The sequence below is a fragment of the Oncorhynchus clarkii genome, chromosome 4 (assembly GCF_045791955.1).
Source record: "Oncorhynchus clarkii lewisi isolate Uvic-CL-2024 chromosome 4, UVic_Ocla_1.0, whole genome shotgun sequence".
Taxonomy (NCBI): domain Eukaryota; kingdom Metazoa; phylum Chordata; class Actinopteri; order Salmoniformes; family Salmonidae; genus Oncorhynchus; species Oncorhynchus clarkii.
The window spans coordinates 83,499,381-83,512,351 of record NC_092150.1 but is presented as its reverse complement, the minus strand read 5'-3'; the positions used below and the strand labels follow the sequence as shown (position 1 = coordinate 83,512,351).

Here is a 12,971-nt window from a genome sequence, read left to right as displayed (position 1 = left end):
TGACCAGGCACAAGGGATGGGAATGTGACCAGGCCCCGGGGACGGGAGTGTGACCAGGCACTAGGGACTGGAGTATGACCAGGCACTAGGGACGGGAGTGTGACCAGGCACAAGGGACTGGAGTGTGACCAGGCACTAGGGACTGGAGTGTGACCAGGCACTAGGGACGGGAGTGTGACCAGGCACTAGGGACGGGAGTGTGACCAGGCACTAAGGACGGGAGTGTGACCAGGCAGTAGGGACGGGAGTGTGACCAGGCACTAGGGACGGGAGTGTGACCAGGCACTAGGGACGGGAGTGTGACCAGGCACTAGGGACGGGAGTGTGACCAGGCACTAGGGACTGGAGTGTGACCAGGCACTAGGGACTGGAGTGTGACCAGGCACTAGGGACGGGAGTGTGACCAGGCACTAGGGACGGGAGTGTGACCAGGCACTAGGGACTGGAGTGTGACCAGGCACTAGGGACTGGAGTGTGACCAGGCACTAAGGACTGGAGTGTGACCAGGCACTAGGGATGGGAATGTGACCAGGCACTAGGGATGGGAATGTGACCAGGCACTAGGGATGGGAATGTGACCAGGCACTAGGGATGGGAGTGTGACCAGGCACAAGGGATGGGAGTGTGACCAGGCACAAGGGATGGGAGTGTGACCAGGCACAAGGGATGGGAGTGTGACCAGGCACAAGGGATGGGAGTGTGACCAGGCACAAGGGATGGGAGTGTGACCAGGCACAAGGGATGGGAGTGTGACCAGGCACAAGGGATGGGAGTGTGACCAGGCACAAGGGATGGGAGTGTGACCAGGCACAAGGGATGGGAGTGTGACCAGGCACAAGGGATGGGAGTGTGACCAGGCACTAGGGATGGAAGTGTGACCAGGCACTAGGGATGGGAATGTGACCAGGCACTAGGGATGGGAATGTGACCAGGCACTAGGGATGGGAATGTGACCAGGCACTAGGGATGGGAATGTGACCAGGCACTGGGGACGGGAATGTGACCAGGCCCTGGGGACGGGAGTGTGAGCAGGCACTGGGGACGGGAGTGTGAGCAGGCACTGGGGACGGGAGTGTGACCAGGCACTAGGGACTGGAGTGTGACCAGGCACTAGGGACGGGAGTGTGACCAGGCACTAGGGACGGGAGTGTGACCAGGCACTAGGGACTGGAGTGTGACCAGGCACAAGGGACGGGAATGTGACCAGGCCCTGGGGACGGGAGTGTGACCAGGCACTAGGGACTGGAGTGTGACCAGGCACTAGGGACTGGAGTGTGACCAGTCACTAGGGACTGGAGTCTGACCAGGCACTAGGGACTGGAGTGTGACCAGGCACTAGGGACTGGAGTGTGACCAGGCACTAGGGACTGGAGTGTGACCAGGCACTAGGGACGGGAGTGTGACCAGGCACTAGGGACGGGAGTGTGACCAGGCACTAGGGACGGGAATGTGACCAGGCACTAGGGACGGGAGTCTGAGCAGGTAGACACTGGGGACGGGAGTGTAGACACTGGGGACGGGAGTGTAGACACTGGGGACGGGAGTCTGAGCAGGTAGACACTGGGGACAGGAGTATAGACACTGGGGACGGGAGTATAGACACTGGGGACGGGAGTGTAGACACTGGGGACGGGAGTGTAGACACTGGGGACGGGAGTGTGAGCAGGTAGACACTGGGGACGGAAGTGTAGACACTGGGGACGGGAGTGTGAGCAGGTAGACACTGGGGACGGAAGTGTAGACACTGGGGACGGGAGTGTGAGCAGGTAGACACTGGGGACGGAAGTGTAGACACTGGGGACGGGAGTGTGAGCAGGTAGACACTGGGGACGGAAGTGTGAGCATGCGTGTCTGGGCAGATGAGATGAAGCCATTGTGTGCATCTGAAAGTCGTTTTGTCACGAACCGGCTCAAAGCCCATAACAAAAGGGAGACAACGTGGAGATAGGGAGTAACAAAATATATATTTATTAAATAAACTAAGTACAATATACAATGTTGTGTGTAATCAGTAGTGTAAGTGTTTTGCATGCATGAATGTGATAATGCAGGGTGTTGAAAAGTGCCAAAGCAAACAACCAAAAACCATCAAGATACACAACAAAATCTATAAAGGTGTCTGCATGGAGAGAGTCTCCTCCATGAATGGGGTAGTGGTGGATTTATCCTGGGACACACCGGGCCCAGGTGTTTCCCATGTAGCTGACGACCCTCCCAACTCCGCCCACCGGCATTCTAATTAGGAAACAAGAACAAAGAGAGAATACGGCAGACAGTGGGAGGGTCGTCACATTTGTATGTATAACTTTGTATGTGGAGTGGAAAGGAATGAAATGTAAAATATATATTTTTTTAACGTTTCTTTGATACCATGTCCTGCCGTTGTGCACTTGAGCAAGGCAATTGACAATACAATACAATATGTCTTGTCTTATCTCATCTTACAGAACCCACAGGAGGACACCAGCCAGAACTTTGACAATCGCTACGACTACGTGGTCTGTGAGGAGGGCGAGGAGGTGACCTGCGCCCCTGCACCCGACGAGTTCAACCCGTGTGAGGACATCATGGGCTTCAGCTTCCTGCGTGTGTCTGTGTGGTTTGTGTCTCTGCTGGCTGTAGTAGGTAACGTGGTGGTGCTACTGGTCCTCCTCACCTCCCACTACAAGCTCTCCGTCTCACGCTTCCTCATGTGTCACCTGGCCTTCGCTGACCTCTGCATGGGGATATATCTCCTCCTCATCGCCTCAGTGGACCTTCACACCAAGATGGAGTACTACAACCACGCCATCGACTGGCAGACGGGGCCGGGTTGCGGGTTGGCGGGGTTCCTCACGGTGTTCGCCAGCGAGCTGTCGGTTTATACGCTGACAGTGATTACGCTAGAGAGGTGGTACGCAATAACGTTCGCCATGAGGCTGGACAGGAAGTTGCGTCTGCCCCACGCCACTGCTGTGATGCTGGCTGGATGGTTTTTCTGCCTCCTCCTAGCGATGCTCCCCCTAGTGGGGGTTAGCAGCTACCAGAAGGTCAGTATTGATTAATTGATTGGTTGATTCAGGGATCCATCCCCCCAAAAATCTTTATTTTCTTTCTGTATGTATTTATTGATTGATTGATGTATTGATTGGTGATTTATTTGATCTTTATCTATCAGGTCAGTATCTGCCTGCCCATGGATACCAAGTCCACCATGGCCCAGGTCTACATCATCTCAGTCTTGATCCTAAACATCCTGGCATTCCTGGTGATCTGTACCTGTTACATGAAGATCTACTGCGCTGTGCACAACCCTTACTACTGCCCAGGGTCTAAAGACACCAACATTGCCAAACGCATGGCCATCCTCATCTTCACTGACTTCCTGTGTATGGCGCCCATCTCCTTTTATGCCATGTCAGCCGTTGTGGACCGGCCGCTTATCACCGTGTCCAACTCTAAGATCCTACTGGTGCTCTTCTACCCTCTCAACTCCTGTGCCAACCCCTTCCTGTACGCCATCTTCACCAAGGCTTTCAGGGGGGATATCTTTATCCTGCTCAGTAAGGTGGGGCTGTGCCAGCGTCGGGCGCAGCTCTTCAGAGGGCAAGCAGTCAGTTCGAAGGGTAGCAGTAGGGTGTGCCAGCAGGTCCAGGGGGGTAAAAAGAGAGACACTAACAGGAAGAGGACAGGAGGACCAGAGGAGGTACCCATTCACCTGCAGGAGTATTCTGGGTCTGGTCACACCTACATTCAGCTGGCCTCACAACAGACCAGTCCTGAGGAAAGCCGTAGCCTGGAAACTTGAGCCCTAACTCAGCCAAGGGGAGATCAGAGAGGACCATGGTGGTCCCAGTGGCGGTTTGTTGGTTAGGGGAGAGGAGCCACAGTGAAATGACTGGAAGTGTTGGAGCCAAAGGTTAGAAGTGAACTGCTGGGATACTTTACTCTGCACTTTTACACGTGTTTGAATGTTTTCATCATTTCAGCTGTGATATTGTTTTTGCAATTAATATACAATCTGTTGCAGAATATTATGTGTCGTTGATGTAACGGGTTTCGTCTTCATACGAAGGAGAGTCGGACCAAAATGCAGCGTGTGGTTTACGATCCATGTTTATTAATAATACGAAACACGAATCTCCAATACAATACTACAAAAACAAAACGTAACGGACGTAACGAAAACCTAAACAGCCTATCTGGTGAAAAACACATAGACAGGAACAATCACCCACAAACACACAGTGAAACCCAGGCTACCTAAATATGGTTCCCAATCAGAGACAATGACGAACACCTGCCTCTGACTGAGAACCATATCAGGCTGAACATAGAAATAGACAAACCAGACATGAAACATAGAATACCCACTCAGATCACACCCTGACCAATCAAAACATAGAAAATACAAAGTAAACTATGGTCAGGGCGTGACAGTACCCCCCCCCCCCAAGGTGCGGACTCCGGCCGCAAAACCTGAACCTATAGGGGAGGGTCTGGGTGGGCATCTGTCCGCGGTGGCGGCTCTGGCGCTGGACGTGGACCCCACTCCATGACAGTTTTAATCCCCCTCCTAAACGTCCCTAAATAGGTTACCCACCACAATGATAACATGGGACAGAGGGACAGCTCGGGACAGAGGTAACTCGAGACAGATGGGTAGCTCAGCACTGAGAGGAAGCTCAGCACTGAGAAGAAGCTCAGCACTGAGAGGAAGCCCAGGCAGGTAGTAGAAACTACCAGAACCTGGCTGGCTGGCGGTTTCAGCAGATCCTGGTCGACTGGCGGATCTGGGAGAATCTGGTCGACTGGCGGATCTGGGAGAATCTGGTCGACTGGCGGATCTGGGAGAATCTGGTCGACTGGCGGATCTGGGAGAATCTGGTCGACTGGCGGATCTGGGAGAATCTGGTCGACTGGCGGATCTGGGAGAATCTGGTCGACTGGCGGATCTGGGAGAATCTGGTCGACTGGCGGATCTGGGAGAATCTGGTCGACTGGCGGATCTGGGAGAATCTGGTCGACTGGCGGATCTGGGAGAATCTGGTCGACTGGCGGATCTGGGAGAATCTGGTCGACTGGCGGATCTGGAAGAGTCTGGTCGACTGGCAGATCTGGAAGAGTCTGGTCGACTGGCAGATCTGGAAGAGTCTGGTCGACTGGCAGATCTGGAAGAGTCTGGTCGACTGGCAGATCTGGAAGAGTCTGGACGACTGGCAGATCTGGAAGAGTCTGGACGACTGGCAGATCTGGAAGAGTCTGGACGACTGGCAGATCTGGAAGAGTCTGGACGACTGGCAGATCTGGAAGAGTCTGGACGACTGGCAGATCTGGAAGAGTCTGGACGACTGGCAGATCTGGAAGAGTCTGGACGACTGGCAGATCTGGAAGAGTCTGGTCGACTGGCAGCTCTGGCTGCTCCATGCTGACTGGCTGCTCCATGATGACTGGTAGCTTTGGCTGCTCCATGCTGACTGGCTGCTCCATGCTGACTGGCAGCTCTGGCTGCTCCATGCTGACTGGCTGCTCCATGATGACTGGTAGCTCTGGCTGCTCCATGCTGACTGGCAGCTCTATGCTAACTGGCTGCTCCATGCTGACTGGCTGCTCCATGATGACTGGTAGCTCTGGCTGCTCCATGCTGACTGGCTGCTCCATGCTGACTGGCAGCTCTGGCTGCTCCATGCTGACTGGCTGCTCTGGCTGCTCCATGCTGACTGGCTGCTCTGGCTGCTCCATGCTGACTGGCGGCCCTGGCTGCTCCATGCTGACTGGCGGCCCTGGCTGCTCCATGCTGACTGGCGGCCCTGGCTGCTCCATGCTGACTGGCGGCCCTGGCTGCTCCATGCTAACTGGCAGCTCTGGCGGCTCCTTGCAGACTGGCAGCTCTGGCGGCTCCTTGCAGACTGGCAGCTTTGGCGGCATCCTGCAGACAGGCAGCTCTGGCGGCTCCTTGCAGACTGGCAGCTCCATGCAGACTGGCAGCTCCTTGCAGACTGGCAGCTCCTTGCAGACTGGCAGCTCCTTGCAGACTGGCAGCTCTAAGCTAACTGGCAGCTCTATGCTAACTGGCAGCTCTATGCAAACTGGCAGTTCTGAACAGGCGGGAGACTCCGGCAGCGCTGTAGAGGCGGAAAGCTCTGACAGCGCTAAACAGGCGGGAGACTCCGACAGCGCTGGAGAGGAGGAAGGCTCCGACAGCGCTGGACAGGCGAGGCGCACTGTAGGCCTGATGCGTGGTGCTGGCACTGGTGGTACTGGGCCGAGGACACGCACAGGAAGCCTGGTGCGGGGAGCTGCTACCGGAGGGCTGGGGTGTGGAGGTGGTACTGGAAAAACCGGACCGTGCAGGCGCACTGGAGCTCTTGAGCACCGAGCCTGCCCAACCTTACCTGGTTGAATGCTCACGGTCGCCCTGCCAGTGCGGCGAGGTGGAATAGCCCGCACTGGGCTATGCAGGCGAACTGGAGACACCGAGCGCAAGGCTGGTGCCATGTAAGCCGGCCCAAGGAGACGCACTGGGGACCAGCTGCGTAGAGCCGGCTTCATGGCATTAGGCTCGACGCTCAATCTAGCCCGGCAGACACGCGGAGCTGGAATATACCGCACCGGGCTATGCACCCGCACTGGAGACACCGTGCGCACCACTGCATAACACGGTGCCTGTCCGGTCTCTCTAGCCCCCCGGTAAGCACAGGGAGTTTGCGCAGGTCTCCTACCTGGCGTAGCCATACTCCCTGTTAGCCCCCCCCCAAGAAATTTTTGGGGCTGCCTCTCGGGCTTCCTTGCCAGTCGTGTTCCCTCATATCGCCGGCTCCTCTCTCCGGCTGCCTCTGCTCTCCTAAGTGCCTCCACCTGTTCCCATGGGAGGCGATCTCTTCCAGCCAGTATCTCCTCCCAAGTGTAACAGCCCTTGCCATCCAAAACGTCCTCCCATGTCCATTCCTCTTTACGCTGCTGTTGCTGCCTGTTGACACGCTGCTTGGTCCGTTGGTGGTGGGTGATTCTGTAACGGTTTTCTTGTTGAGAAGGAGAGTCGGACCAAAATGCAGCGTGTGGTTTACGATCCATGTTTATTAATAATACGAAACACGAATCTCCAATACAATACTACAAAAACAAAACGTAACGGACGTAACGAAAACCTAAACAGCCTATCTGGTGAAAAACACATAGACAGGAACAATCACCCACAAACACACAGTGAAACCCAGGCTACCTAAATATGGTTCCCAATCAGAGACAATGACGAACACCTGCCTCTGACTGAGAACCATATCAGGCTGAACATAGAAATAGACAAACCAGACATGAAACATAGAATACCCACTCAGATCACACCCTGACCAATCAAAACATAGAAAATACAAAGTAAACTATGGTCAGGGCGTGACAGTTGAGATATTCTTGTCAATTGCACCGGAACTTCTTTAGGATATGATATCCTATTTTGGCACTTCTGTTGTTGTTAATTCTAAAGATTATAATTCTAAAGATTATAATTCTAAAGATTCTAATTCTAAAGATGAAGTGGGTGTTGAAACTGTTGCTAAATATCAGTTTCATCAGAAAGCAAAGTTTACACGTTTGGTTAAACTTGAGATGAACCAAAGTTGGGTCCAAAAACTAATAATCTCTGGTGGATTATGGTTACAATTGATATATCACATTTATTCAATTGATTATTCATACATACCATACCAAAAATGATATATTTATTTTACAGTAACTGGGACTCTAAAATAGCTTCACTACTTACAGAGCTAAAGAAACAGGAGAACTTTGACATGGGTCTGAAATGTGATATTTTAATCCTCAAACTTCACACCTTTGAAAGTGAAAAGTACCGGAGATTCCTGTGAGACTCCTGGATATTATCCTGGTACTGTATTACAGATCAGCCCCAGTGCGATTTAAAAACTACACCCGACTTCAGACAGGGAAATACTGCATTTCTAAATGCTCCACAATAGCTGTGTACACTGAGTTTATGAAACATTAGGAACCGAATATTGAGTTGCATCCCCCACCCCCTTTTGCCTTCAGAACAGCCTGAATTCATCGGGGCATTGGACTCTACAAGATGTTGAAAGCGTTCTACAGCGATGCTGGCCCACGTTGACTCCAATGCTTCTCACAGTTGTGTCAAGTTGGCTGGATGTCCTTTGGGTGGTGGACCATTCTTGATACACACGGGAAACTTAGTATAAAAAGCTCAGCAGCGTTGCAGTTCTTGACACACTCAAACAGGTGTGCCTGGCACCTACTATCGTACCCTGTTCAAAGGCACATAAATATTTTGTCTTGCCCATTCACCCTCTGAATGGCACACATACACAATCCAGGTCTCAATTGTCTCCATGTTTAAAAATCATCTACACTGATTTGAAGGGGATATAACAAGTGACATCAATAAGGGATCATAGCTTTCACCTGGATTCACCTGGTCAGTCTATGTCATGGAAAGAGCAGGTGTTCTTAATGTTTTGTGCACAGTGTGTGTATACTGTATATAAATTAGAAGTGTAATTAATGTTTAAAGACATCAAACTGGGATATATTTGTAGTGTGCCTTCAAAATGTTGATAACAAACCAGCCCCCCCCCAATATTGTTGATCCATCTTCAGTTTTCTCCTATCCCAGCCATTAAACTCTGTAACTTTTAAAGTCACCATTGGCCTCATGGTGAAATCCCTGAGCATTTTCCTTCCTCTCCGGCAAATAAGTTAGGACGCCTGTATCTTTGTAGCGACTGGGTGTATTGATACACCATCCAAAGTGTAATTAATAACTTCACCATGCGCACCACCACGGGATATTCAATGTCTGTTTTTTTTTTTTTTTTTTTACACATCTACCTATAGTAGCCCTTTTTTGCGAGGCATTGGAAAAAGTCCCTGGTCTTTGTAATTGAATCTGTTTGAAATGCACTGCTCGACTGGGGGACCTTACTGATAATTGCATGCGTGGGGTACAGAGATGAGGTAGTCATTCAGAAATCATGTAAAAAAACTATTATTGCACACATCGTGAGTCCATGCAACTTCTCATAAGCAACATTTTACACCTCAACTAATTTAGGCTTGCCATAACAAAAGGGTTGAATACTTATTGATTCAAGACATTTCAGCTTTTCATTTTTAATTCATTTGTAAAAATGCTGAAAAAAATTATTCAATTTTTACATTATGGGGTGTTTGTGTGTAGGCCAGTGACAAAATATCTCAATTGAATCCATTTTTAATTCAGGCTGTAACCCAACAAAATGTAGAAAAAGACAAGGGGCGTGAATAACAAATGTATACTTACATGTATGTCAACCTTTTCTTGTGTGGTGGTGATATTTTCCCATACTCAAGACATAATGTGACTTTCAGAGAATAACAGACAAGTTATAGTTGTGCCTTGCTGGAAAGGTCTAGGAAAAAAGTTAGTAGATAAAAAAAAAGAAATAGGAAAAATACCAAACCAAACATTGACGTGTAAAGCAAGCTGTAGCTATAGAGAGAGACTTAGCGATTATTAATTAAGGGACACCTTCTGCCAATGAACGCCCGCTTGCCATCTGTACAGCATTTGAACTGCACTGCGAACATTTTCAGAGAAACGCTAGAGAATAAACTTTGCTTCGAAAGAGGATAATTTCGTATTTTTATCTTTCTTCGAGGAGGCCAAAGTCATTTGCAACTCTTCAATTGAGGTTATTGGCCTTTTTTTTGATGGATTTTCAAATATTCTGTTTTTGTCCTTCATAGAAAGAGAAACATAATTGATTGATACAATAAGGTTACTAGTCTATGATACGGACTGACTGTGGTATAAATAAAACAAAATACAGCCATCATTACAGGGGTGAGATAGATCTTTGAATTCACCAGAGTACATAATGATATAACACAATTACAGTATGTCCTCCCATGGCACAAACTAATCAAATATTCATCAAACTGAAAAAAGACAGTCATGGTCTACTGACAGGGTCAAACAAACTGACTTGTGTTTCATTGAATCAATTTAATTCCATCCTTCTCTCTAGCTCTAGTTGGTTCCCAGCCCTATCCTGGTATAAACCTCTCATCTCCCAGCCCTATCCTGGCCTGTTCCCTTCCTCTCCTGGTATAAACTCTCATCTCCCAGCCCTATCCTGGCCTGGTCCCTTCCTCTCCTGGTATAAACTCTCATCTCCCAGCCCTATCCTGGCCTGTTCCCTTCCTCTCCTGGTATAACCTCTCATCTCCCAGCCCTATCCTGGACTGGTCCCTTCCTCTCCTGGTATAAACTCTCATCTCCCAGCCCTATCCTGGCCTGTTCCCTTCCTCTCCTGGTATAAACTCTCATCTCCCAGCCCTATCCTGGCCTGTTCCCTTCCTCTCCTGGTATAACCTCTCATCTCCCAGCCCTATCCTGGACTGGTCCCTTCCTCTCCTGGTATAAACTCTCATCTCCCAGCCCTATCCTGGACTGGTCCCTTCCTCTCCTGGTATAACCTCTCATCTCCCAGCCCTATCCTGGCCTGTTCCCTTCCTCTCCTGGTATAAACTCTCATCTCCCAGCCCTATCCTGGACTGGTCCCTTCCTCTCCTGGTATAAACTCTCATCTCCCAGCCCTATCCTGGCCTGGTCCCTTCCTCTCCTGGTATAAACCTCTCATCTCCCAGCCCTATCCTGGACTGGTCCCTTCCTCTCCTGGTATAAACTCTCATCTCCCAGCCCTATCCTGGCCTGGTCCCTTCCTCTCCTGGTATGAACTCTCATCTCCCAGCCCTATCCTGGCCTGGTCCCTTCCTCTCCTGGTATAACCTCTCATCTCCCAGCCCTATCCTGGACTGGTCCCTTCCTCTCCTGGTATAAACTCTCATCTCCCAGCCCTATCCTGGCCTGTTCCCTTCCTCTCCTGGTATAAACTCTCATCTCCCAGCCCTATCCTGGCCTGTTCCCTTCCTCTCCTGGTATAACCTCTCATCTCCCAGCCCTATCCTGGACTGGTCCCTTCCTCTCCTGGTATAAACTCTCATCTCCCAGCCCTATCCTGGACTGGTCCCTTCCTCTCCTGGTATAACCTCTCATCTCCCAGCCCTATCCTGGCCTGTTCCCTTCCTCTCCTGGTATAAACTCTCATCTCCCAGCCCTATCCTGGACTGGTCCCTTCCTCTCCTGGTATAAACTCTCATCTCCCAGCCCTATCCTGGCCTGGTCCCTTCCTCTCCTGGTATAAACCTCTCATCTCCCAGCCCTATCCTGGACTGGTCCCTTCCTCTCCTGGTATAAACTCTCATCTCCCAGCCCTATCCTGGCCTGGTCCCTTCCTCTCCTGGTATAAACTCTCATCTCCCAGCCCTATCCTGGACTGGTCCCTTCCTCTCCTGGTATAACCTCTCATCTCCCAGCCCTATCCTGGACTGGTCCCTTCCTCTCCTGGTATAAACTCTCATCTCCCAGCCCTATCCTGGCCTGTTCCCTTCCTCTCCTGGTATAAACTCTCATCTCCCAGCCCTATCCTGGTATAAACCTCTCATCTCCCAGCCCTATCCTGGCCTGTTCCCTTCCTCTCCTGGTATAAACTCTCATCTCCCAGCCCTATCCTGGCCTGGTCCCTTCCTCTCCTGGTATAAACCTCTCATCTCCCAGCCCTATCCTGGACTGGTCCCTTCCTCTCCTGGTATAAACTCTCATCTCCCAGCCCTATCCTGGCCTGTTCCCTTCCTCTCCTGGTATAAACCTCTCATCTCCCAGCCCTATCCTGGCCTGTTCCCTTCCTCTCCTGGTATAAACCTCTCATCTCCCAGCCCTATCCTGGACTGGTCCCTTCCTATCCTGGTATAAACCTCTCATCTCCCAGCCCTATCCTGGCCTGTTCCCTTCCTCTCCTGGTATAAACCTCTCATCTCCCAGCCCTATCCTGGACTGGTCCCTTCCTCTCCTGGTATAAACCTCTCATCTCCCAGCCCTATCCTGGACTGGTCCCTTCCTCTCCTGGTATAAACCTCTCATCTCCCAGCCCTATCCTGGACTGGTCCCTTCCTCTCCTGGTATAAACTCTCATCTCCCAGCCCTATCCTGGCCTGTTCCCTTCCTCTCCTGGTATAAACTCTCATCTCCCAGCCCTATCCTGGACTGGTCCCTTCCTCTCCTGGTATAAACCTCTCATCTCCCAGCCCTATCCTGGCCTGGTCCCTTCCTCTCCTGGTATAAACTCTCATCTCCCAGCCCTATCCTGGCCTGGTCCCTTCCTCTCCTGGTATAAACCTCTCATCTCCCAGCCCTATCCTGGACTGGTCCCTTCCTCTCCTGGTATAAACCTCTCATCTCCCAGCCCTATCCTGGCCTGTTCCCTTCCTCTCCTGGTATAAACCTCTCATCTCCCAGCCCTATCCTGGCCTGTTCCCTTCCTCTCCTGGTATAAACTCTCATCTCCCAGCCCTATCCTGGACTGGTCCCTTCCTCTCCTGGTATAAACCTCTCATCTCCCAGCCCTATCCTGGCCTGTTCCCTTCCTCTCCTGGTATAAACTCTCATCTCCCAGCCGCTCCTCAACTAAGCAGCAGGGCAGGGCTCTTTGGATGGACAACATGCACCATGCTGCCATATTATTGGGTTTCTTTACTCAAATATGGTAGAGAGAGATGAGAGATGATGTGAAAGAGCGTGTTGACTTTTCACTTCTCGTACGCTCGTCTCTACGGGTCAGTAGGTGGAGTCAGTGAGCTGCTCTTGAAAGGTCAAGTAGTAGTCAATATGCTGCTGTTAAAAGGTCAAGGGCCATCTCATATAACTACTGGAGTGTTACACCACGCTCTGCCAGCCTACGCAGAGACAAAATGAAGGGAATGATGAAGTGGAAGACAAGAAAAAACACTCCCTCCTCCCTTTCTGATTCATCAAGTGCCTCCGGATTCTCCAAACTGACCGCCTGCCGTCATGCCAGTGAACCACACACACAAACACATTAGCATGAGAGAAAGTCAATGAACTACATCACACGTCCCAA

The 12,971-nt window shown here is 51.0% G+C and overlaps 1 protein-coding gene across 1 annotated transcript in view; it reads left to right on the top strand.

The window, feature by feature from the left end:
• Positions 1-3,787, top strand: part of LOC139407879 (thyrotropin receptor-like) — a 63,772-nt gene extending 59,985 nt beyond the window's left edge. Inside the window, exons 11-12 of the mRNA XM_071151751.1 lie at positions 2,448-3,029; positions 3,158-3,787. Coding sequence (XP_071007852.1) covers positions 2,448-3,029; positions 3,158-3,787 — 1,212 coding nt within the window. The remainder of the gene's footprint in view (positions 1-2,447; positions 3,030-3,157) is intronic.
• The last annotated feature ends 9,184 nt before the right edge of the window (positions 3,788-12,971 follow it).